The sequence below is a fragment of the Pezoporus flaviventris genome, unplaced genomic scaffold, assembly GCF_033815535.1.
Source record: "Pezoporus flaviventris isolate CSIRO_AGI_PZ_B2104156 unplaced genomic scaffold, CSIRO_AGI_Pfla_v1 ptg000036l, whole genome shotgun sequence".
NCBI classification, from domain to species: Eukaryota; Metazoa; Chordata; class Aves; order Psittaciformes; family Psittacidae; genus Pezoporus; species Pezoporus flaviventris.
The window spans coordinates 10,619,009-10,646,609 of NW_026892584.1; the positions used below are offsets into that span (position 1 = coordinate 10,619,009).

A 27,601-nucleotide genomic window follows, 5' to 3' on the forward strand; every position below is an offset into this window, starting at 1 on the left:
GTGGCAAAAACAGGATTTAGGTTGTTTTCCTTATAAATATTTCAGAAGACAGTAGAGAAATTCATGCATGGCTGTTGCTATTACAAGAGCTATTTGAACAAACTCAGGAGTTTTACTTTAGTATTTTGGTAACCAGAAAATTAAGCATTTCACCGACTTCTATGTGGCTTGCTTTCTTTAGGTCAAGTCTTGAGGGTTTGGTTTGTCTTTTAGTCTGGTGTGTTTATCTGTTTACCAGAATCACATTCTCACACTTGGCATTTTCTCACTTTGTGACATAAACAGTGTGGTGGGTGGTTGCCAGGAGCCCACTAAAGCCGCCTTACCACTCTGCTCCTCAGCCAGACTGGGGAGAAAAACATATAACCAAAGGCTCCTGGATCGAGATACGGACAGGGAGATCATTCCCCACTTGCTATCACAGGCAAAACAGACTTGGGGAAATTTAGTTTCATTTATTATGAAACAAATTGGAATATGGTAATGAGAAACAAACCAAGGTTTTAAAAAACAAGGTCTCTTACACTTCCCCCCTCCCCCCTTCCCTTCTTCCCAGGCTCAACTTCAATCCTGCATTCTCTACCCCCTCCCTGCAGCAGCACAGGGGGACAAGGAATGGGGGTTGCAGTCAGTTCACCCCATGTCTCTGCTGCTCCTTCCTCCTCAGAGGAAGGACTCCTCATACTTTTCCCCTCCTCCAGCGCAGGGTCCCTCCCACAGAAGACAGTCCTCCACAAACTTTTCCAACATCAGTCTTTCCCCACAGGTTACAGTTCTTCATGAACTGCTTCAGCGTGGGTCCCTTCCATGGGGTGCAGTCCTTCAGGAACAAACTGTTCCAACATGGGACCCCTGTGGGGTCACAAGTCCTGCCAGAAAACCTTCTCAAGCCTGGGCTCCTCCTTCCAGATCCTGCCAGGACCCTGCTTCAGTGTGGGCTTCCCACGAAGTCACAGCCTCCTGTGGAAATCCCCCTGCTCTGGTGTGGGGTCCACCACAGGCTGCAGGTGGAGATCTGCTCCACAATGGACCGACATGTGCTGCAAAGGGACAGCCTGCCTCACCCTGGTCTGCACCATGAGCTGCAGGATAATATTTGCTCCAGCACATGGAGCACCTCCAGCCCTTCTGCACTGACCTTGGTGTCTGCAAAGCTACTTCTCTCTCCTGTTCTCACTCCCCCCTCCAGCTGCAGTTGCACAGGTTTGGGTTTTTTTTTCTCCTTAAATATGTTATCCTACAAGCGCTACCTCTGTCATAGATGGATTCAGGCTTGGCCAGCGGCAGCTCCTTCTTGGGGCTGGCTGGCCTTGGCCCTGTTTGACATAGGAGAAGCTGCTAGAAGCTTTCCAGAAACGCCATTCCTATATGCCCCCACTATCAAAACCTTGCCACGCAAACCCAATACACCAGTAATTAATTGCCATAATTTCATTTTATAATGGTCATTGATTCAGACACATTGGTTAGAATATAATATCTTTCTACACTCCATGATCTCAATTGCTCTTAACTGTTCTTTCTAGACTGTAGGGTACACTAACACAAACGACTGCAGAGTAAGAATCACATGTGATTTAACAAAGCATATTCATAAATAGACTGTTCTGTGCACCTAAACTGAAGGGCAAAGATTAACATTTCCAGCAAATTACTAGGTTATAGGACAGTCTTTTTACACGCTTATTTTGTGGAAAGATGTAAACATATTTATTTACTCTGAATTGGCAGTAATGCCACTCTGAATCAAACAGTGGTGATACTTCTCTGAAATCCAAAACTCCGCAAAAGGCCACAACTTGATTTCAAGTGCACTGAAAAATATAACAGGTAGGCACCAAACCTGAATCTAAAATCCCACTCATGTATGAAGAGGGGTTAAGCATCTGCAGCTCACCATTTTAAATTACAAGTGCAACCTTTGTATCTAATAAAGCTTAACAGCAGCACTGCAGGCATTAATATTTTGGGCTTAAAAAACTGTTTCCAGGTTTGGTCCGTATTTATTCACAGTGCAGCTGGCAGGGAGGATCAAAGCAAAATGCAGCTGAAAATACTACTTCTTATGTGAAGGCTTGTCATGTTTCACAGGGTTTCCATTGCTAATAATAAATCTGTCCCTGCTAGCTGAATCAGTTACACTGGTGAAGGCGGATTTTACAGTGAAGAACCACTGACCATTTCAAAACTTGGAAAGGTGACCCAAATTTCAGGTGGTAAAAAACATGCAGGAGGCTGTCAGGCACAGTTCTCAACCTGCAGCAACAGTTACCTCTTCAGGCTCCTGAGGGTAACCTCTCTAAACAGCACCTACATCAGAACTGCTGTAAATGCCAACCCTAACAGCAGCACTTCAGGTAAGGAAACTGAAACAAATACAAACCATGATTCTGGAAAGCAGCCACCAAAAGAAAGATCTTAATGAAGGTGTTCTAGGTCGCTGCACCAGCAATGTCTCTCTCTTTTGCGCTCATACTAAAATGATGTTTTTTACAATTCCACTTCAGACAGAAGAGGACTCCTGGCAAGCTTACAAATATTTTTGTTTCTTCTAGACAAAAAATAAATCTCCTCAAACCAGTCTGCAAAGAGCAAAGGTCTTTGTGAACACAGTAAATGCCTTCAGCTACTTAAAATACAATGTTTATTTTACTTCAAAGATTTTTAGACTAAATTACCTTAAAGCAAAAAGTGCAAGCACTTTCTTTACCAAATTCTTAAAACATGCCAGTTGGTCTAGACCTGCACATCACAGGCTAGCATAAATAAGTGCATCTTTCATAAAATTTAGTCCATAAACAGGAGCTAGACCACTGGACAGATGCAGCAGCTGTATTTTAAACATCTTGGCATTTGTTTTTCAGCCCTGTTTCCGTTTTCCTGCACCTTCCTTTTGGTCTGGCCCCACCCTTGGAGTCAGGCATCTTCCTTTGGGGGTGGGATATACTGCCACAGCTCAGCCAGATGTTTTGAGGGAAGCTTCATTCCCTCACTGATGCTTGCTCAAGAGACAGAAGAGGTACTGCTCCACACTGAATTCCCCCCTCATCAGCTCTAGTCAAGCTTTCCAACTTGTTTATTAATACCTAAAATAAGAAGCCAGCTCACAGAAGAAAACAGAGAGACAATATATGACAAAAGATACCCTATTTACTTGATGGTTCAGACCTCTGTAGTTAGTACTAACAGGTACTTTGCTTACAAAAACAGAGCACAGGTCTGGGGAAGTGTCCTTCAGTCCAGCCCGCCTGCTGCTTTTATTCTTCAATGCTTAAGTCTCAATATTACGCTTGGGCCCAAAGCACAAAGGGGCCCTCACTGACAGCCAACTCTCAGGCACCACAAGTAGCATGCAAAATTGCAGCAGCAATCACAGAGGCACATTCTTGGAAGCTCAAAGGAAGCCAAGGGTACAGATTGCTAAATTTTGCTCTTGTTCAAGGACAAGCTTGCCTGCTCTCCTCCAAGGTCTTCATCAGCTAGGAAGGCATAGAATATTCCCAGGAAAGTCTGACAGCCATAAAGGTGCTAGAAGAGCTGGAAGGTAGATCACAAATTTTAACAGCATTTAGTACATTCGCTATTACAGATTTTTCTTTCAATAACTGATTTTCTCAGGGAGGTTGAGTACCCAGCTGTAGATTCTAACAGTTTTTCTTAGTCTTCCCTGCAATCACATCTTACCATTTCATGGAAACATTAGCCTTCATTTTGTAATATGTTAATGGAGAATGAAGAACCATTTTTTTTTTTTTTTAGATTTGGACCATGAAATAAAAAGCTATAGAGTAATCCCACAGCTTTCTCCTTTATTGGAGAAAATAAGGCTTTTGAGGTGAAGACAATGACTCTATGAGTCTACTCCAGTTTATAAGTGATACAGTTAAAAAAAAGTTTCTCTTGGGAAAAAGCTTGTCTGGTGACACTGGCAACACTGGTCACTGACCCCTATGTAAGTGGGACAATCACACACAGATGGGAAATAGCTAGGAAAGAACTACATGCAAGCACTGAAACATTAGATCCTACCTAGTGGCTGAAAACTCAAGTGTGAGCTCCAGATGCTGAAGTCCGAATGCGTTAGTATCAGTTCCCGAACAGTGATGCTAAGTGACAGATAGATTATATTACATAAAGTTCAATTTCTGGCTTCCCACAATGGCTCCTAACTCAAACAAAGGCCTGATAAACTACTGACAATAAATAAATCAAAGTAAAAAGCATGCTGCTTTGAAACGATAACCTTAGAGGCAGGAACATTACAGTAAACTCATTCGTTAAAAAGACTGCTTGATTTTGACCTAATACTACTTTACCAAAGTGACTGAAAATTACTGATTTCCCATATTGGGAACTGAGATGAATAAAAACCTAAGAGATTACATATAAAAAGCCTTCTTTGTTCTGTATATCACTTCCACTATGCTGGTCAGTCTGATGCCATTGTTTTTGTTCTTGATCCCACAGCACATGAAAGTTACCTTACTGGGAAATAAAACAAAATTAAAAGAGAGAAACACAAACCTTTGGAAAATATTTTTACTGTTTGTTTTCAGCCTTCCACCCAAGAGTAAGTATAAACAAGAAAAAGAGTAACAGTTTTAACGGATGCACCATACCAGTTCAATTTTCATTTTTGTTTTAAAATGTTCACTATTCTTTTGGTCCTGAAGCCTCTCAGGATAGAGGCAGGGATTAATATTTATATAAAAGTGACTAAAAGATATTTTAATTTTGAAAAGCTGACATGCAAGCAGAGTGATACCGTCCATGAAAGCCTAAATGCACATTCAGAAAGGCAATGTGAGTCACTCACAACTCTAAAAGGGCAGAAGCATACACACACAAATTTTAATCGACATTGGCTTTCTGTGTATTTGAATTCTCCATGCCTGGTAGACTGCTTCAGTCAGTAACAATTTTTAAGTTCAAGCTAAGGAAGGAATGACAGAAGATACAATTCCAAATGTCACAAATGAGTAACATTTGTTATTTATTCAGGAGTTACAATACTCTAGAAGTCCCTGTTTCAAGAAACGACAGAAACATAGAAATGGCAAGTATCTGATTGTGAGCTTCATCCCTCATCCAAGCCACTTAGCATTTCCTCCTTCACCTTTCATATCTTCACACAAAAGGGTTCACTGACAGTCTCCATCATCTTACTCCAACTCTCTAAAGCAACTAGTCTTTGTAAGTGAAGGTCTAGCTCAACATTTACTTTAAATATTATGAAAAAAAAAAGAAAGACCTATTAGCAACTTTGTCAATGCCAAACCAAATTTAAAAGCAAGGAGGAGACGGCTGTTTCAAGGAAGAGACAACTCAGAGAGAGGTAATGGTCATTGGAAATAAGAGATGTTTCTCCTGCTTGTCTCCTTGTTCTCTCCATAACAAATGGATATGTAAGACTAAAGCTAGTCATGAGGGTTCCCTGCATTTTTATGCCATTCTATGTTCAAAGTGCTATAGCAGCAGAATCTCTCACTTCTCATCTGCTGTTTTCCAGATGATCACCCTACCGGATGCAAGTAGCAATAACCTACACATTTGTGGGAAATCTACAGGAAGCATAGCGCTGAGGAGTTCTTATATTAGAAAGACTTTAAAATCTGTTACCTGACTCTGTTGCAAGAGGATATTTGTCTGGATTATCTCTGATTCCCTCTCCCTAGCAAAGAGCACAAGCAAGACTTCTGTGAGAAAAGGACCAAAAGAAAACGCCTTACCCCACGCACTTACAAACACTAGTCTCTTCTTTCTAAATAAAAGCTAATTGCAGATACAAAATCAGAAGAAATCAGAATTTAGATACAGATCACAGAGCTCATTACATATCTATGAAGATATCATTTGGTTTCAAAGAGAGAAACATCCCTTCATATAAATTATGAAACAAAACGAAGCTGCCTGAGATGTGAAACCTAACGGTCCCTTGTGTCCACACATTTAAAACCAGAGTTCAGATGCTTTCCAGAAGTAGAATCAACTCCTGAAAGAGCTTTCTCTTAATGTCTTCACTAGCATTTCAGAGTGTTTGTTGACCTTGAGAAAGCAAAGATTGACAGGCTGCCTGTTTGGTTTGGGATTTGTCATTTGACAGAATGGCTACAAAGTGCATTTTTGTGCCACTTGATGCATGGCTGAGCTTCTCACCTCTGACTCTCATTGGCTATTACCCTGACAAAGTCAATTAAGAAAAGAAAATTTCATGTTATCGCTATACCACTTGAAAGCATTTTTCCAACTTTTTAACATGGACTATCCCAGTTTTGTTATCAAAGTATAAAAACAGGTCTTTGTTTAGAAAGTTGCTCACTTTGATTACTGCTACAAACCTTGTTCTGCTTTCAAGGTCTACAACATAGATCTATTCCCTCCACCTTACTCACTGTATCACAAATGTAAGTACATACTTTAATATAGTCAGTCAACAGTCCCTAATTTTCTTGGGGTACTTTTTCCTTGCAGATGAGATAGCAACTCACGAAGCTTCCAGTTCACAACCGAAAGTAAGGGAAGAATTTTTTTCTTTACATCCTTTTTAACTGTGCTTGCTTTAAAAAGGTGCATGACTCATAGTGGTAAAATATTTAACTATTTTACTAATGAGCTGAATCCTAACATGCAAGTATAGAAGCACATGTCATTATGTCTGAAAAATCCTACTCATATCCAAGCAGCTTTTTTTATTTTTACATACATACACACACACAAGGAATCTGTAAGGCAAGTTGCTATGTCAGGACTAGTCTACACACACATTTAGTACTGGCATTCTGTGTAGAGATATGTGGGAGTAGGAGCTTGGCTATGGTTTTATTTTTTCTTTTTCCTTTTTATCAAAATAGTTGCAGTAATTCAAACCCAAATATTCCTGTTATTGTATTAGTAATAATGATGACATAATAGTACAATTATATCCTATGGGACTAGGCTACACTGACGTGTTCAACCACGTGCTCATTCATGATCACTTCAAAGGCAGCAAGAGATCGAAGATATTACCATACCCAACTCCTCCTTACAGCACCTCTCATCTTTGAGATTACCACCCACAAAGCTGAACAACAGTAACCCATTGTGGAAGTGCTCAGCCCTATTCGATTCAACCAAATTACCACCAAAGGTGGTTAAAACCAAAGAAAGCTTTCTGGGGCAGTTAGGCACTGCAACAGACTATGAAAGCAAATGCAGTACAATCTGGGCAGAGTAAAAATCTGTTGAGGGGCAGCAGCGAAGATGATTAATCTATCAGATGACTGCTTCTTAAGCTTTTCCAGAGAGACATGCTTCTGCAACCCTATCTACACTCTTCCTGTCCTAACAGAATTTGAACAAAACAGCTTTTGTTTGTAGAGACTGCTTAGCTGCCAATTTGAATTCAGTAACTGGCTCTGAATTATAGTAAGCATGCCTAGACCTGTAGGATAAAACTAATTTCAGTCAAGTTGGTCTCAATCAGCTGTCAGGCTGATATCCTGCTGTCCTGCAGCAAAACAGTTGTAAAGCAAATGTAAAATGCTACTTAAAATACTTAATTCATTATTCAGCCACATCAATACAAGAGAGGCAGTATGTAAAATAATGTCCAGAATCTCAGCTTTCATGGATAAAAAAAGCTTTCAAAGTTTTAAATTGAAAAAAATGATACAAAAAATTAAGATATATTTCTCTTTTCAGGGTTAAGATCACTAAGGCCCATCACTGGACACAAAGGCATGCAGCAGGCCAAAACTGGGACTTCTTTAAGTCATGTTCTCACTCTGCTTCTGTGCCTGGCTGCGCAAGAGGCTCCTCGCACTTCCTTCTGCTCACATTTACACCACCTTATCTCTTCAGACTGCAAGGTCTACAAGGGTAGGAACTTTGGAGTCTTTTAGAACATGTGGGCCCTCAATCTAACTAGGTGCTGTACTTGATCTTACAGGCAGAGCCCTTTGAATGGGCTGTAAACAAGAAAAATAAACACACAAACCAGCTTGTAAATTTTGTTGCAGATAAAGTTTCCATCACACTTTTAACTATAAAAAGCTAACAAATCTTAACTCTTAACTAACACTTTAAGCCAAGACTGCTGCCAAAAGAAACAATGTCATCTGGCCAAAAAAAAAAAAAAAAAGGTTAGTTTGAACCCATCTGGGTTCTCCTAGGCAGTTTACAACATAGCTGCACAAATGCTTGTGTTGGCACAAAGAATGGAGCAGCAGGACCATTTCTTCAGGTGGCAGTGCCAATTTATGCAGGCAAAATTCTTGAAAGTGCAGCCCAGCTTCTCTGAAGGATTTATCTCACAAAGCCAAGTAAGGGTGGAAGAGCTACAGGTCACCCAATTTTACTCATAAAACTGCTAATACTCGCTTCCCAAGAATGCTTCAAAGTTAAGTACCTTTGGTACTTGTTCGTAAGGCATTACAGAAGACAGATTAAAATATTTAATTTTCTCTCCTCCCTTTTCCCCTGCCCTGGACACTAAGTATAACTCATTCCAGATTTCACAGACTAAATCAATGACTTTGGGGAGCTCCTAGAAGGTAGCTGTCAAGCTCCCTGCCTATAGGCCAGATGGAGGTTAGTCATCATATGCATGTATTATGATTTAAAACAGTTTGCAACGTTGCAGCCAAAACACCACTGAAATATGTTGTATCCACCCTGCTTCAGGGAACATGGAATAGTCAATTTACCTCTACAGCAAACCTCCTTTCTCACCTTGATCTGGGCAACAGATGCAGAGGGATAAAGTACAAGTAAATCAGCTGCTTTTGCATTCATTCCCATGTAAACACACCCTGTCAAGCTGACAAAATCAACAGTGAAAGGAGTGTTTCAGAAAGGTACCTTAATAAGAATGTTAACAGCATACTGGAGGGAAAAAAAGGTCAGCCTCGGTGTCATTAGCATAAGGGAAACCATCAAAGTGAGGCAGTACATAGCTTGCTTTCACAGATTGGGTGTGAAAACAGGCATTTTGGTTATTTTGTTATTCCTTCAAAGTCCTGCTGTTCCTGAGTCTTGATTCTCTATCATCTTAAAAATACGCCCATGTTCTATGGCTTAGATAGAAATACCTGACGTAAAGAACACACAAAGATACAGGTCCCCGAAATCAATGAACAATTCGGATAGCTGAGCAGTGCAGAAGTTTTAGAGCATCTGTTTCAATGTTAGGTCCCTAAAGGCAACTCAGAGACACCAACAGAACCTGCTCTGTTACACAGCCTCTGATGCTGTTACTAGCAAGGCACCTGGGCCACTGTCCTTGTTTGTAAACAACACACAGGACATACCAGAAATGTTGCAGCTCTCTGGGTTATCATAACTTCTCCAACAGCTCAGTACATGCACCAATTTCTAAACTCTACAACAGGATTAATTTATTTTATAAGCTGAGATAACAAACAAATGCCATTCTATGTATTACTAGCCACTCAATAGATAGCTCTAATAACCTCTTTCATGTGACCTTTCCAAATACTGAGATAAAATAGGATTGGGCCCCGTATTACAACAGGAATAGTCCCAGAAACCGTTTTTGCAAGACAAGTTTAACAGAACTGAAGCTTCAGTTATGCTGACATTTTTCATACTACAAAATAAATTTGATAAAAATAAATTTAAAACACTAAATGTGAGATAAATACAGCTTGCAGTTACATAAATCAAACCCTCATGCTTCCTATGTTATACCTAAGTACAATCAGACACTGTTCAAAAAAACCTTTCCTATTACACCCCAATCCTGTTAGTATTTACGCACACAGGAAGCTGTGCTGAAGTCATGATGACTACTCATATGCACAGTTAAACATACCGTACAACTGCAAGTCTCATGCCATAAAAATTTCACTTATAAATGTAGAACCTAATTTGGTCGCCTATACCACAGACATAAAAAACAGCATATAAACTCTTTACTTTTTTTCCCCTCTCTCCTAAAACCATGGAATAAACTCTCAGTAGGGTGGAGTTAACAGAGACTGTGCCCAATACAAATGAAATCCAGCTAGCAGTATTTTTTCTAATCATTGCTGAAACCAGAAATATGTTCTATAGATAGAATTACATATATATATGTAAACAATCATATACATAAATATATATGAAGAAATAACAGGGTGAGCTCTACACCATCTTTTCCCTTCTCTATGCACAGACACGTATTTGATACTTTTTTTTTGCAGTGTGGCAAGTTTCTAAGAGGATTCATTTACTCATTCCCTTTCAAGAGCAGCTAGTGCTTAGGGCTGTGATACACTTTCCTACCATCAAACGTAGAAGTCAAGAAATGAAATAATGAAGCTTTTAGAAAGTGAATTTATAGACACTTAACTTTAGAAACTTCCAAGAAAAAGAAAGCCACCAAGAAGTCCAGTTGCTTTTAATTTTTTTTTAGCCAGTTAATTGAACCCACTTAATCCAACGTAGGAAAGTAAAATTCTTCATGCATTCAATTTATTTTCTCTCTACTAACTCCTGAAACCTCCTTTCTTCTAGGCATTGACACTCACTGCTCTGCTGCACTACAATTACACCACACCTGCAGAGTTTATTCCAGTTTTGCCTACCAAGGGCCACTTAAAGCCATTCAAGAGCCACCAGCTAGTGACAGCTGGCAAATTCAAACCTGTCTCAGTAGTCTATCATATGTAATCAATTGCAAATAGAACTCCAACAGACTCATCCCATTATTTCCTAGCTAATTCCCCCTGGGAAAACAAGCCAGCAAGTTTCCACTTTGAATCATGAAGCTAGTTTTGCCCTGTCTCTCCTCCCCAACTCCTCCCTTTCCCCTCTCTTTGCATCAGTTCACTGCACTGTTTCAGTTTTTCAGCTTGATATCCGTTATGTTATGTCAGCTGTTACATTACGCTTAAAACAATAGACTCCAGCTGGCTGAGGTCAGATGTGAAAACAAGGACCTAACAAAGCCAGAGACCCTCCAGTTATACTGAAATTGAGATACACACTGAATGTAGCACTTAATGACAAACTACTTTCCAGACATTTGGGCAAAGCATAAAGGAAACACCTGTCACTGCAAACATTACACACTAATCCAGATAAACCCTAAATTTAAAAATCTTTCTTTTCACTGCTTGGCTCCATACTATGCACCAGTATTTCACAAGTTTAATGTTTTAAATTTGTTTTTCCAAGATGGAATTTATAGTACCTTGCTTGTTTATTAAAATATTATAATGAAAAATGTGCATCATATCAAAGAAAATATGCTTACCATGTTTCTTCTAGAGTTTACCCAGCAAAGGTTCTGAGTTTGACATGGATTTACACCCTAGAGATGTTTAGTCAAAATTTAACCCATAAGTAGAAAGCTTGGCAAAAGTGAACAACAGATGTAACAGTGAATGAAATACACTTTTTTCAGTGGTGACATTTTCTTAGACACACCTTTGAACAGATTTTATTAAATGCAGCTATACTAAAAAGAAACAAACAAAACACCAGTATGCTATGAGATCCATGAGAGCAAACACAAGCTCTTCAGAACAGGTGAACTACTAACAACTCTGGTGCACATATTCAAAACACTACATGCAATATAGATTGTAATTACTGTAAGAACTGTAATTGTATTGATAGTAATTGTAATAATTTCTGAAAACTGTCATGCTACTGTAGTTCACATATGAAAAGCTGTGAAGCTTGCTTAGCATAAAAAGACAAGTGGACATTGTGCTCATTTAAGTCTCGCTGCCAGTGAGGCAGATCACCATGTCAGATCATGTAGGCCACCAAGCAGCCAGCAGAAGGCATCAATCTACTACCAGTGATTCATGCTGGCCTGCAATCTGTCACCAGCTCCACCCTCAGCTTCAGGAAGACTCTTCCCAGAGTCTCTCTTAATCTTCAGAGTTTGAGTCTCGATAAATGCTTCGTGCTTCACAGCTATCTCATCCCAATGTACCATGGGGATAAATACTAAATTCCAACTCCTTTACTTACAGTGATGTATTTGCAGACTTCACTTTCAGGTAGGCCACCACAGAACTCCAGGTATAGAAATCCAAGAAGAGGATGTTCGTTGTTTTTTTTCCCCTCATAGTTCTTAGAAAAGGCAGAAATGGAAATAACCAATTTTCTGCATCTAGGTTTATCTTTTTATCTTTTTTAACTTCTCCCCCTGAAAAGGAAGCACCTAAGCCAATAGCAAAAGCATACCTGGGAGGACATAACATACTGGAAATTTTTCAGTGTGTTAACATGTTTAGTATCTATTTTTTTTCTCCTCCATGCAAATACTTGCCAGTTCACTTCACTGAAAGCCTTAATTGTTCTCACGTTTTTTTTCTAAAAGCCATCCACATGATGAGAAATCAGGTAAGGCCAAACAGCATGAATTTTGTGGCTACAACCACAAAGCGGCGAGAGCTGTCCCTGGCAGCTACACAGCCCTTTTCTTCCACCTCCCTCTCCCAGAGTTATTTTTGTTGACTACTCATATAAAATACACCAAGCCCATGTGAAAAAAACATCTCTTTATTAATAGTTCTTCCAAAATATATTTTTAACCTACTTCAGGACACCATCCAAAGTCTGAATCCAGCCACCCCTGATGGGACACAGTGTGGTCCAATGCTTCCCTCTACAGACTTAAAAGGAAAAGAGCTCCCTTCTACAAGTGTTGCGTTTTCAGCACATGTGAAAACAAAAACCAGCTCATCTTTCACTTACCAGTCCTAGCATAGTTTTCTTCCGTATCTCCTCTTCATTCCTTCCTGGCATTCTTTTTCAGGTCGGGCTTCATCTGCACCAAACAACAACTACAGGCTTGGCTTGGCTTTTCCTTTTGGTTGGTTGGTTAGTTGGGGGGGTGGGGGCAGATTATTTGTTTGGTGGGTTTTTGGGTGGTTTTTGGGGTGGTTTTTTGTTTGATTGGGGTTTGTTTTTCTTGTTTGGTTTTGGTTTTTTTAAGCCCATTTCATTAAATTGGTTCAGCTGTCCCTAACAGACCAGCCAGTATTATTTCCACTTCAGAAGCATCTGATTTGGCTCCTCAAACCTCTCCAGAATGGACATAAAGCAGAATTTAAGCTGGACTAAAAAGCATGTTCACACAACCTTCTGAACCAAATTAATTAGCCTTTTGTAATATCCTGTCACTTTTGGCCACTTCTAGAATGACATTATTTTTGCCCTACAAACTGTATTGCTTTGGAACTGGTCATTTGAATCAGCCTCTAAGTCATATCTAATGAGCTTCTGTTTCTGTTGGAACTTGTCTTGACTGGATAATGAAACAACTGAGTAAGTACATTTATGCTATATAGACATTTTACGTGAGTGACTCATTTCACGTCTCCTTTTATCAGTGGTGCTCAGTGACAGGATGAGGACCAATAGCCATAAACCAGAACAGAAGAAGCTTCACCTCAACCTCAGGAAGACCTTCTTTACATTGAGGGTGGCAGAGCACTTGAACAGGCTGCCCAGGGTGTCATGGACTCTCCCTCTCTAGAGACATTCAAAACCAGCCTGGATGTGTTCCTGTGCAACCAGCTCTTGGTGGCCCTGCCTTGGCCAGGGGAGTTTGGACTAGATGACCTCCAGAGGTCCCTTCCAATCATAATGATTCTGTGATTCTGTAATTATATCTCTTTAACATCACATTTACATTAAACACATAATTCTCCTATACAGAACAGGGGAGTTGACAAGGGATTGCTTTGGAAACAGCTGGAACAAGTTAAGATGTTACTACCAGCAGCATTTAAAACCATCACAGATGATTTTGCAAAGAAGCAGATTAGAAGCACTCATATTATGTGCCAGCACAGCTACAAATATCAGAACCACAGACTGAAGCACCAGGGTTCAGATAGAGAGGAAGCTCCTTGTTTCAGCTACTAACTGTACTAACCCCTAATTAAAATGGGGAAGGGAGATTTTAATTTCTATTCATATTTCCTGAACCTTCGAATCACATTTGGCCAGTTTACTACAAACTAAAATGTAGAGAAGCTGACACTAAATGAAAGCTGCGATCCTCAGCTTCAGGCATCAATGGCGCGACCCCCTGACAGATCTATCTGCAGGTCCAGCAAATGAAAAGGATTAAAGTCCACCACATACATCTCCTACACCAGCTGACCTCACTCTGGGTCAGACAGAGGCTGCAAAGACAAATTTTCACTTTCTCAGTTACAGTTGTTCTGTAGAGAGAGCCTGTAGACTAGATCAGTCTGTAAAGCTATCACTGGGCATACTTTACAGATATTAATCCCATTTCATTTTTTAAAGCATAAAAAAAACACCATTGTCCAGATCGTAAGTCTCTGCCTTGGCCTTCTCAATCAAAGAAGATAATCAGGACAAAAAAGAATAAAATGCTGGAGCCACTTTTAAACTATTTGAACCATTTGTTCTCTGTGAAGACCATCTTCAGGATCAAAAGCTGTAGGTATTTTTCTCTTTCTTTCTCACAAGATCCCCACAACACTCCAGCAAATAAAACCAAAGGCTTATACTCAGAACTAAAGATTATATTAAAAAAGAAATAAAATCTAGATTTCTTGTAGGCCTAGACTTTATGCCACTTTCTCTTAACAGCAGGAATAATTTCAGTGCCAATAATGTAAATTTTGATCACCCAAAACTGTTACCATTTAGCTTAATTGATACTCTTTTAATATTTAAAAATTGTTTAATATCTTCAGTAAGAAGTACGCTAAAGTAGAAAAGGAAACAGAAGGCTGGAAAGAGCTTATATTTTCATTATAAAAACATAACCTTCCTTTTTTTTTTCTTTGTTGAAATCAATATTGAAATAAGATTCCTACCAGAAAATAGCTTTTTCAGACACACTAAATATCCCTTGGTTCAGCAGAATATTTAATTCCCTTGGATCAGGCACTTGGATTTTCTTAGATCATGCTGAGATAACAGCATTCTGCTGTGTTCTGGCACCATAAAATCCTTGCTTATGAAAATAAAAGAAAAATATGGCCTCTCTGGGAGCATACATCCCTGAATTACTTTTTTCCATAGTTTAAATATAGTCTCAAAATCAATTTTTACACAGATACACCACATTCTCTTCATGAGTCATGGCAAAAGCTCTCCCGCACCAGTATTTTAAATGGGCCAAGTGTACATATACCCTTCAAAATGATAATACTTTCTCTGTCTTGGCTCAGACTCCAGCTCACACTGGGCAAGTGCCAACGAGTAACTGGAGTCAAACCCCTCCAACAGCACCATCTAGTGAAAAAAAGATAAAATAAACACATGCAAATTTAAAGTTTTGCCTACTTTCTGGAAACTAACAAAAGGCCAACTCTCTTCTAATCTCCCATTACAACTGCATTTAGGTACAGCTTTCATCAAGGCTCTTTGCCTTGTGAAGTGAGGGGACAAGCAGAGAAAGATTCAGGAGCTAATTGTAAGCTTTGTCTAAAACTGGAACACCACTTGCAACACACATAAACTTTCCCTTGTTTATTTTTCCAATGTTAAACTTACATTTTTCTTGTTATGAAAAATAGAAGCATTTTAAAATGCTGTAAAATTACTGATAACATATCTTGTATTTTCTCCTCTAGTAGTGGGAGGCACTATTATAAAACAAGCAAAATAAAAAATAAATAATATAATCTTAACAACTTTTTTAGCTCTTATTTTCATGTAATTGTAATATCTTATAGGACTATATTATTGAAGCATAAGATTCTTGTTCATGAAAATGGGCACACAGCTTCCATCTTTAATGTGACCAGTATACTTGGTTTCAAAAAGACTTCGTGTAGGTGCTTAGATCTTTCACAGGGTCAGAGCAAAATACTTAGGCTACATGCAGGATATAAAGCAGTATAGCTCTTAACTGTGTTTTCAAGGGTCTTGTCCGAGTATTTTTTTCAGTCAGGGGAACAGATTCTGTACTTTTCCCAACATGCATTTTAATGCTATGCAACTCAGAAGTGAGCTGTAGAACAGGTTTTGTAACAACAGCAGTTTGCTTATATCACACATGCTTTTACGGTAATTCCACTTCATTTTCAAGATGAATTAGATTTCCAGTGCCCATGCAGTAAGCTCATCTAATCAGATTTGCTCTGTGGGGCTATTCAGCTCAGCATACCCACATGCTAACTCTGAGCACTCATTTCCAGACATTCAGCACAGTAGTCACTTCTTGCATTTCTAAGCCTATGGCTACCTGGTCAAAGTCTCCCTCCCACCAAATTACAAGAAATCCACAAACCTGGAATAGGCAAAATTTCAAAGCATGACAATACACATTCAATACCACTAAGTACTTCGGCCTTATATTTGATGCACTACAAAGTATAATTCATTTAGAGATAATTCTACTCTACATAAGAAATTATGTCAAAAATAAAAGGCAGTCTGTTCTTGAGAAAGCTTCAGTAATTTTCCCTTTGGAATGCATGTAAGGAAAGGTTCTCAATTTTATAATCTTCAAAAGAAATTGCTACAGGTCTGTGCTACTTTAATTATTTTAATCTCACAGAGCATATACTCAGACAACATAACTCAAGTTTCATGGAATGATTTGTGGTCTTAGAAACTTAAAATTCTATATGGTCAAAGGTTCCCTCCTTCACACTGTCCCAGTTAAACCCAAGCAGAAAAGCCTTCCTCAAGATTCCCATACTCCTTCTGGTAGGTTGTTGCTACACTGCTGCTTCTTTGAGATCTCTCTCAGTATTTGTTTGCCCTTCTTAGCTCACCTACACTGTCAGTGTTACCTACTTCCATTGTCTGACTCCTTAAAACTATTATTGTGGTATAACTAAAAGGCCCTCTACAAAGAAAAAAGAGAAATTAATTCCTACTGCAAAGCAGTAGAAAGAGTGCTCTCCTAAGCTTTAATATGTCTCCTTACATCACTATTTGGGTTAGAAGCTTGAGCTGTGGTTTTTCCTGTTTTGCTTTTTAATCCCTCTATGCTGTTACACTTCCTTTGCAATTTACAGTTTCTCTTCAACCAGTCATCTATGATTAACCCCCCCTTCAACAATTCAGTTACATCTCATTTTTACTGCTTGTAAAGATACATTAGAAGTGAAAGTAAAATCTTAAGAACAAAAATAGGAAATTTTACAAGGTAGACACTAAGAAGAACCAGATTCTGACATTTATATTTGTGTCGCAAGGTGCCACAACTCCTTTGAAAGTCCCCCAAAACTGGACAGAGCAGAGAACGCATTGGCCTATCTACTGCTGTGGACAGATGGGTCACCATAAGCCCCTTAATTTTCTTGAAAATTACCACAGTTAATCCTTTAAAAAAACAATACCAGAATATGCCATTACTGAACAAACAAATAACTGCTGAATTCCCAAGAAATCATTATAGCAGAACTTCAATGTTAAAAGTTGACCATAGTTTTTCTCATGATACAGAACAGGAACACTGATTCACACTACTTAGAAAGATAAAACAGACAACCAATACATAATGGATATTACATATGTTGCATGTAATCTGAATGCACTTCATACATTAATATGTATGTATTAATATTAACACTGAATGTGTTATACACATGCAGATAATATATACTGCGTACAGTAAGAACATACAAAACTGATTGCAAGGTCCTACACCTGGGTCGGAGCAATCCCAGGCACAGCTACAGGTTGGGCAGAGAAGAGATTCAGAGCAGCCCTGCGGAGAAGGACTTGGGGGTGTTGGTCAATGAGAAAATGAACATGAGCCGGCTTCAGTGTGCGCCTGCAGCCCAGAAAGCCAACCGTACCCTGGGCTGCATCAAAAGGAGCATGACCAGCAGGTCGAAGGTGATCCAGCCCCTCTACTGTGCTCTTGTGAGACCTCACTTGGAGTATTGTGTGCAGTGCTGGTGTCCTCAACATAAAAAGGACATGGAACTGTTGGAACAAGTCCAGAGAAGGGCCACGAGGATGATCAGGGGACTGGAGCACCTCCCATATGAAAACAGGCTGAGGAAGTTGGGGCTGCTCAGCCTGGAGAAGAGAAGGCTGCGTGGAGACCTCATAGCAGCCTTCCAGTATCTGAAGGGGGCTTATAGGGATGCTGGGGAGGGACTGTTCATTAGGGACTGTAGTGATAGGACAAGGGGTAACGGGGTAAAACTTAAACAGGGGAAGTTTAGATTGGATATAAGGAGGAAATTCTTTCCTGTTAGGGTGGTGAGGCACTGGAATGGGTTGCCCAGGGAGGTTGTGAATGCTCCATCCCTGGTGGTGTTCAAGACCAGATTGGACGAGGCCTTGGGCGATATGATTTGGCGTAAGGTGTCCCTGCCCATGTCAGGGGTGTTGGAACTAGATGATCTTAAGGTCCTTTCCAACCCTAACTATTCTATGATTCTATGATTTCAAAGAAAAAAGAAAACATCACCGGTGATGCTGTCACTGGAATTTATTTCACTGAAAAAAACCCACACATGTAAAACATTATGATATATTGCAAAGATAAATGAGATATCATCACAAGTGAAATTCATCACAGAAATTGGTAGAAGTATCCATAGCTAATAGTTATGGATAAAAAAATAATTAAAAAAAAAACCAACCAAACAAACAAAACAACAAAATGAAAGAAATGCTTGTATTGACTCTCTTACCTGGCAATTAATTATAAAGTTACACCTATGAGTTCAAATAACTTCCAAGTCAGTTAAAAGTAATATACCAGGCATGAAGGTACCTTAAATAGAAATAGTATGACTGACAAATTAATATATATTCTTATTCTTACATTATTCATATTAAGTATAAAACCTTAGTATACTGAATAGATAAAATGACAAAAATTATAATAATTTATGTGGTTTTAAAGTTATTTTTTTCCTGCTAATAATGATATCATACATAATATTACTGGTGCACTGCTAAAAGAATGTTGAACAAACATTTAAATTGCTAGTAAGCATTTCCTCAATACAGTCACTGTTTTCACAAGTAAAATAATGGTCACTTATTTACAAATGCAGGGAAATCAATGATTTAGCAAGGAGTACCCTACCACGGACATACACTGAGAACAAATACATAAATTTTCTGTATGTTTAAAACCATGCTTCTCAAAATTCAAAACTAAAACTCTTCAATGAAATCTAAGCTGGCAGAACAGTAATACTCTCAGAACATTTCTTGCCACATATCTGTTGTAGCACTATTGTACTATAAACAAAAGGTAACCATGCTTTCTCTAGTAAAGGCAAACTGAGTGTGACAGGTGGAGCAAGTTGTCTTAACCCTAAAGTCAATGAAAATACATGAGTTTTCCACTTGTGAAAAAAAAAGACAAATCTGACATCAGCTAAAAAACAGGACTTCCACTTAGGTTTTTCCCCCTCTATGGTGAGGTGTCTGGCCTTCAGTATGGCTGAAAAAATGGATTAACCAGAGCAATATAAGGGATTCAAGTTTAATTAGAACAGCCATGTGAGTTAGACACCACACAGATCCCTTCAGTATATGCCATACAAGAGTTTTGTGCTACCATAACTTCTGGTTATTTCTTTGGCTTCACAGACTTGTTAGGGAAAAGCAGAAAAGCCTCTTGTCAATTCAACCATAAGGAACATTCTGCTAGATATGGTACTAACTCATCAGATCAGAATTTGCGCATTAAGATCAAACGTACATCAATGGATTTAACATCTACATACATACCATCCAAAATAACGTCCCTGTAGCAAGAGCTGCATACTGTTCAATTGTAGAAAGCACGCTGAAGATAAGGCATATCAGCACAATAAGGAAGCTGTAAATAAAATAAATAAATAAATGAAATTTAAAAAAACTTATGTAACAGTCTAATAGGAACCTAGAGAGTTGTCAGATAATTACATCATTACAAATTATCTGTACACACACAGAAGTCATTTGTATTGGATTATCTTAAAACACAGCTGGTAAGTTTGAGTGATCCTGCTTCATGTTGGCAACTTTCTCTTCAGACACTAAATTTTTGGGTTGGACATTAACAAATGAAACCACAGCACATTATTAGCGTTAGCCTAGTTCTAAACCTTGCTGTTTCCTAGCCCGTCCAGAAAACAACATTCCTTGCTCTTTCCCATTGCAGGGACTACTACAGCTGAATCACCACCCCACCCCCAACATATTTCAAATGCTTGCATTTTTGCTGTTCCAAATTCTAATAAACTGCAAAAGAAAAAACAACTAAGCCAGAATTTAACAGCCTCTGCCCACACTGTGTTTTATAACCAATCCCCAAAAGGCCCCAGATAAATAAAATCTAACATTTGGCATCTGAAATACAACCTAGGTGTGATTCCATTTTTAAATAAACAAAACTTCTAACTAACTATCAGAGAGAGATAGAGACTAAACATAAGGGTTTGTTCCCTGGTCCCCCCTTCCCAGGTGAGTCCTTAATGAGAGGGTCCTGGTTCTCTGGAGAGTGTCCAGTGGAGGACCACAGAGAGGATCAGTAATCTGATCCTCTCATGAGGAGGGGTTGCAGGAGCCTGGCCTGTTTAGTCTAGAGAAGAGGAGACTGAGGGGGGATCTCATTAGTGCATATAAATATCTCAAAGGTGGCTGCCAGGAGGATGGTGCCAGGCTCTTCTCAGTGGTGCCCAATGACAGGGCAAGGAGCAATGGCCATAAACTAAAACACAGTAAGTTTCACCTCAACATGAGAAAGAACTACTTTACGTTGAGGGTGGCAGAGCACCGAAAGAAGCTCTGGAGATATTCAAAACCCACCTGGACATGTTCCTGAGTAACCTGCTGTAGGTGGCCCTGCCTTGGCAGTGGGGTTGGACTAGATGATCTCCAGAGGTCCCACCAAACCTATAATGGTTCTGTGATTCTGTAAGATTCTGGACTGCTGGGGAGTTGCAGCAAACTCAGCCCAACTGCCTGTAGCCCCCAGAAAGCCTCTTCCCCCAGATGGAAAGCAAGTTTACCCAGCCCCACAGCCTCTGCCTTCAAACCCCTTCCCTGAGCAGCTTCAGCTGTACCCACCACCCCACAGGACTGCTGCTTGCCGTAAAGGAACATAAGGCATTTGGGAAGCAAAACATTTAACACTTGAACTGGATGCTATCCACTATACACTGGCACAGGCAGCTTCCTGTTCCCAAAAAACTGCGTGTTTCTTTTTAAAACACAACCAGAGAGATGAACAAGACTTAAAACATTCACTTATTAAACACAGAGCTAGTTGTTAGGGATATTTTTCACAATTCTGTTGAGACAAGCAATACCCATCCTTTGGACTTGACAGAAACCTGCTGCAAAATCCAGCAACTAAATCATTGTGTGTCCCCTGTAACAGATCTCCAAAATGGTTAATCAGGGTTGTTTTTTTTTCCCTTAGAAAAAACAGCAACAAAAAAAGATGTAATAAATAAAACTGAGCTCAAGAGGAGAAATACTAAAACCAACCACCAGTGGCTGCAAACTGGCAAAGCCTTTATCTTTTTCATATAAGTGAGAACTTGATTGGGTGAATCTTTTGAAAGGCCATGGGAGTCCAGTGCACACAGAGACAATTGATACTGTAAACATTACAAAATTGTGGAGGGGAGGTTTGGAGGTAATTAGGTACAAAAATCAAATTTGTAAGTGATAATGAACTGAAGTTAGGGAAGAGATTATCATATATCAACACAAACACACATGTGATAATATACCTCTACCTAGGCAAAGTATGAATATGTGAGTGTTTCCAATTTATCTCTAAAATCCTCTCATTTTAGCTTCTATCTCTTAACTTCAGCTATTCTTAAATAGAAGGGAGGTGTACAGGCAGGGGTATGCAAAGATGAGCCAGTCACATGAACCATAACATAAATGTTACCCAAGTGTCCAGCCCTTCCATCTGCAATATTCCCACAATTGCTTAAGACCAGTACACATGACAACATGAACATAATATGGGTTCAGTTACATAGAGGCAGCTAATGTTCTCTGTACAAAAGGTCCAACATAGATGGAAGTATGCATGGAAGTATGCTGGGAGGGACTATGCAGGGATGCTGGGGAGGGTCTCTTCATTAGGGACTGTAGTGACAGGACAAGGGATAACGGGTTAAAATTTAAACAGGGGAAGTTTAGATTGGACATAAGGAAGAAATTCTTTACTGTTAGGGTAGTGAGACACTGGGATGGGTTGCCCAGGGAGGTTGTGAATGCTCCATCCCTGGTGGTGTTCAAGGCCAGGCTGGACAAAGCCTTGGGTGGCATGGTTTAGTGTGAGGTGTCCCTGCCCATGGCAGGGGTGTTGGAACTAGATGATCTTAAGGTCCTTTCCAACCCTAGCTATTCTATGATTCTATGATTCTAAGTGTCAGTTCAAAGCAAAGAACAAGTTGCATGGGATCGTACAAGCTGTCTGAACACACCTTGAGCAGTAACAGTTAATATTTGTTATATCCCTTAATAATAGTAAACTTGTTTAGAAGTGTAACTTGGCCAGTATATCCAAATATGAACCCACAAGAGGGCACCAAAGCAAAGACTATCCCATTTCTATGCTTTCCCTAAACAAACACAACTGAAGAGAACCCAATAAGGACTGAAGGTATGCGAGAGAACCTAATAAGGATTGAAGTCTGTGTGCCTAAGTGACAGGTAAATAAACTTAGGGTAAATTGTTTGCCAAATCTCTTTGCTTGTTACTATTAGTGAAACTGAAGGCTGACATAGGAACTGCATCAAGTGCCAGTAACCGCACTACTTACTTTCATGGGTTTTCATGCACATGGACCTGTTTCAGGCTTACTAATTTTACTAATTTTTTTTTCCACCCCCAGAAAAACTCTTGAAATTTATTGTTGTGCTCTTTCCAGGTTGAAGCATAAGACACCTTCATACCCACAAATAACATTATCCCCATCAAAATGAAGGTGTTTAGTCAGATATTGCTTAGTCAGATAGGCTGAGTCTCTTGGAAACCAACAATCTTTTATCTCCTGAAACTCATTGATTGTTTATCCTCCATGTGTAAATGAGACCATCTTCAAGAAAGGAAGCAAAGTGGTGAGTTCTGGCAGTCATCAACTCTAATCTAACTCCTACATTGCGGGGCCAAGTAAGCACTAGAGATGAGGTGATACCATGTGAAGTCTTTCATATTTCCTGTCCCAGGTTACAAAGTAGCATCTGCCTGCTTATAGATAAGTCATAGATACTGCATCACTAGATTCACTCAAAACCACTTAGCTTTGTAGTTAACTCATGTCTAACAGTTCTATATTTCTTTTAACAGCAAGAATGTTGCAAGCAATTTTTTCCTTGTCCAATGTCACATAAGAGCTTGCTCAAGTCTGCTCTTCACTTTCAAACACCTTTTATTCATTACAGCTATTAATCTTGAAGGTATCCAACTATTAGTGCCCTTGCATACAGGGAATACTATTTTAGCTTATACCTTCTGGATCTGTGCTCTTTTATTTTTGGCCTGAGGTCAGTGCCTAGTTGCAGTTCATCCTCTCTGGCTACTGGAGAAAATGACAGACGCTTAAAAAACAAAAAACTCTGAAAATAAAAAAAAATATTTTCATTTCTTCTATGTATTTGGTACCATTCTACCTAAGCCTCCTTCTTGAATCTCTGTCTGCACCTTACTTTTGGGCAACTGGATTGCCTCTCTTTGAAAGCACAGCTTTGTTCAGTCACAGACTTGATTAGTCACCAACTGTGCAACTTCTTTACTAAACCTGTAATTCATGGGGTGGGTTGGTTGTATTTTTGTGGGATTTTGTTTGTTTTTTACAGAGTAAATAACTTTTTTGCTATTCAGCTTTTAACTGTGATGGGTTTCATAGGTAAAGACAGTTGTACACACACACAAAAAAAAAATAGCCTCCTCTAAGCATACAGCTTTGAGGAGCTGGAAGGATGACATTGAGAATGAACAACATGAGTGTGCAGATTAAATATGGGCAGATTCTTATCTCGATCATCACAGTTTTCAAACTATAATGCTGCTACATATCCAGTTCATGTTAGTTCATTAAAACATATAACAGCACCATTATTTCATATTTCATCTCCATAGCTAACGCATACTGACACTTACTTCTCAGGTGGTGAACACAAGTCAATGATACCATAACAGGACATTTTCATGCAGCTTTCCAGGCAACAAAAATAATTATTGAGGTGAGCACTTAGACTGACAACTTCAGGTAAGACACACAAAGAAGACAGGAGATCACTTTTTCACTTTGTCATATATTCTGTTCCATTCTAGGCCAGATAAATTATTCTTACTTAGTTTTCATCAAGAAAATCCTGATTAAAAACCCAACAGGTTTAATATTACTACAAGTCAACATAAATCCCTAACCACCTCACACAGTACTACACAGTCACTTCCACAGTGCAGCTAGGTAAACATTCATACTAATCCATATCAAGTAATTTCATACTGCAGCTAGGCTCCAGTTCTTTCTTGTTCTTTCATTCAAGGCATTTGGGGATTGCTTGGGGTGGAATAGTGAGAATTGGAATAGGTAGAATTTGTGGAGGAGGACAGGTGAGAGAGGATAGGACTCTAGATGATAAACAGCATTGCCAGGAAGGTAATACAGGAGAGGAATTTGGCTTACGGGATCATCATGAAGGTGTAGTGTCAAGTAAAAATGTGTTTTAAAAGTGAGAAACTCAGATAGGGTTGTTTTTTTTTTTAAAAAGGAAATGGGATTTCACCATGCAGAGAAAACTTTTACCCTTAATGAAATTCACACATACAAATAACCTGTATGCATAAGTCTTATGCTGAACTCTTTATCAAGTCTGAACTGAACATTGGAAAGACACTTACTCTGTCATGACTACAGACTATCAGAGCACAGTGCCAGTCTACTAATACAAGACTAATGAGCATTCAATTATACAAGTGGTGGACGTCAGAGTCCTCTGTCACTTCCTCCATTAAAAAAAAAAAAAAAAAAAAAGAGTGTTTTTAAGAGAATGTTCTGGTGAAGGTCCCTGATTAGAATGAAGGAGCTCTGTACTTCAGTTCATCTTTGCCCATACCTTGGTCCAACTTTGAAACTTCTTGAAACTCACGTATTTTTCTTCCAGAATATGTCTGTGAGCTCTCTAATGCTTGAATGAAAATTGTTTAACAACTGCATTAGCTGTGTTGCCTAACCAGCTCAGCTAACTTGCTTAGGAGAGAATCATTTAACTTCTGAAAATATATAAACTTTAATTTGGGTCTAGATCCATTAAACAGGCCAAAGTATGAAAGAAAAAATATATATATAAATAAATAAAATAATTACTGTACCATGGAGTTAGAAGAGACCAACAACCTATAAGTAATTTAGTCCTGATAACAAAAAAAGAAAGGTGGGGGTTTAAATCTCTAGCCATGTATCTCAGCCTTTTTGCATGGTTTTCCTCTAAGGATCTGTCTTATCTTTTTCTGCTTTGTTTTTAAGGCAGAGGAAGGAAGGAAGAGTACAGCCCCTTCCCATCTTCCAGCCTGCCTGTGGCATGAAGATGCCCAGCAGAGGGGGAAGTATATTTGCATTCATGCAGAGAAGCATGATTCCCTCCAGGAGCTGTCTACAAGAGTTTCCTGTACAATGCATGCTTTCTCTCTGCTATGTCCTACACAGGCCAAGCTAGTAGACAGATCACTATTCTCAGTTGTCACTTGCCATCAAAAAACTGTAACAAAGTGTGAATGCTCTGTTTGCATTAGTTTTAGGTCTATCAGATCAAGCTTCCTGTTAATATGTATTTGTTCCAACCACGAGGCAAAGTATAGTTGGTGCTTCCTGAAGGAAACAATGGCATAATTTTTAACCAGCTCCTTCACTCCTTGTCAAAGAAATTCTGTCTTCTAGCTCTCATCTGAGAAAGCAGTTTTATTGTACAAGAAAGATCATACATAATACAGGGCAGTCTGACACCAAGAAAAACAGGTTAGCTATACAGCTAAATAAGCAAGGCTTCTGTCACACTTATGTGGCTCTTCTGGAAGATTAGAGTCTGTAAAAATAATTTAAATTATGGGCAGTGTACCAAAACACAAAACACACAATGAATCAAAAATCATTTAGGATACAGCATTAGAATTATTGCAGGAAAGGCATTTAAGGTCTTGGCAAAGGGTATGATTGCAGAAGAAATGCAAACCAGACGTCAAGATGCTTCAAGAGGAAAGGTTAACTGCTTACAAAAAGTAATGTTATTGCATCCTGCAACGACGTATTAGTTCCTTTGAGAATAGGCATGGTTGAACAGGAAAAAGATGATAGGTACTGTGTAAGAAACTGGAAAAAGTATATGCTACATTTGAAACAAGCCCATGACCCAAGAGATGTGAACCACTGGACTGCAGAAAATTTATCAGGGCTCCTCAAATCATTCATAATGAGCTTCCAATGTGTCTGATCATTAACATGAAATCCCAACACAGCAACATGGCAGCCATGGAAGGAGTAAGTGCACACGCACAGTGGGGAAAGGAATGGGGAATTCACCCAGTGCTACAAACCAAAAGAACTTTTGCAGTTCTTTTCACACGCACTTCAGACTTAGCAAGAGGATTTTCGTTAGTGCTCTTACTTTAGAAAGATGCAGTGAATATACTATAAAACAACAAAAGATTTCCTCTTACTATTGGTGGTTTGATGAAACACACAAACAAGGAGATGTAATTTTTAGAGCTTGTTTTGTTTGCAACATCTGATCTTCACTTTTTATGACTCTAAAATACCTTTATGAAACCAGTACAATCCTGTGTGCTGTCCTCATTCTCTCAGTTCCACATTCAGGTTTGCTCCAGTCCTGCAGCATCATGCAAAGCAAGTGCATCATCCAGCAGCATATTCCAAAAGACTTCACCTACCGTGCACTCATTGCCTGCAGCTCTAACACACCACAGGATGCATCTCAAGGTGCACGTCAGTGCCAGATACAGCCTACACTTGGTTTAATCCTACATACAAGCAATAAGCAGAACTGAACCACAGCTTTTCAGCTGCCAAGGCCAAGTCACTTGGTGGTTGCAGTACCAGCAAAACAGGTAACATCCCTCAAAAGGCCCCCAGAGGATCCGAGGCTAAACTACCCTCATGCTGTACTATTGTCACAGTGAGGGTGGACATCTGCCTTATTTTACACAATAGACAGATTTAGGCAAAACCAAACACAAGTTGCAAACAGGGGCTCAGGACAACTTATCAGTCACATACCACAACTGAAATCAAATGGTTTGTTCTTATTGTAATGGAGGATTTTCTTTTTCATTAGATAAATTTTCATTTTAATGAGAGGGGAAAAAATACAGGAGATAGGTATGTTCTAGAAACCGAGCGCCACAATAGAAGCAGTAGTTGTTTTCTAGATGGAGTTTTATACAGCTCATCTGAGGGCTCACTACATCGCTATTCCACTTTTCTTGCAAAAGCAGATTCAAGGCAGCAGAGTTCAAAATAATTTAGTATCCAAATATTAAAAGAAAAATACTAAAAGTTTTGAGACTTTGTAAAACCCAGTGTTTGAAAAATTGCCAAGCTTAGATTACTGCACTGCTTTGCTGTTATCAAACCTAAATTAAATAAATTTTTCTAAATAAAATCTGTACCTTTTTTCCTTAAATGAACTTGAAATTACTTTCCTTAAATAC

General features: G+C 39.1%; 1 protein-coding gene across 6 annotated transcripts in view; it reads right to left on the bottom strand.

Annotated features, from left to right (window-relative positions):
• Nucleotides 1-27,601, bottom strand: part of KCNQ1 (potassium voltage-gated channel subfamily Q member 1) — a 402,777-nt gene that overhangs the window by 299,130 nt on the left and 76,046 nt on the right. For all 6 annotated transcript variants that reach the window (XM_061463088.1, XM_061463083.1, XM_061463084.1 and 3 more), the window contains exon 2: nucleotides 19,648-19,738. In XM_061463088.1, coding sequence (XP_061319072.1) covers nucleotides 19,648-19,650 — 3 coding nt within the window. In that variant the 5' untranslated portion in view covers nucleotides 19,651-19,738. The remainder of the gene's footprint in view (nucleotides 1-19,647; nucleotides 19,739-27,601) is intronic.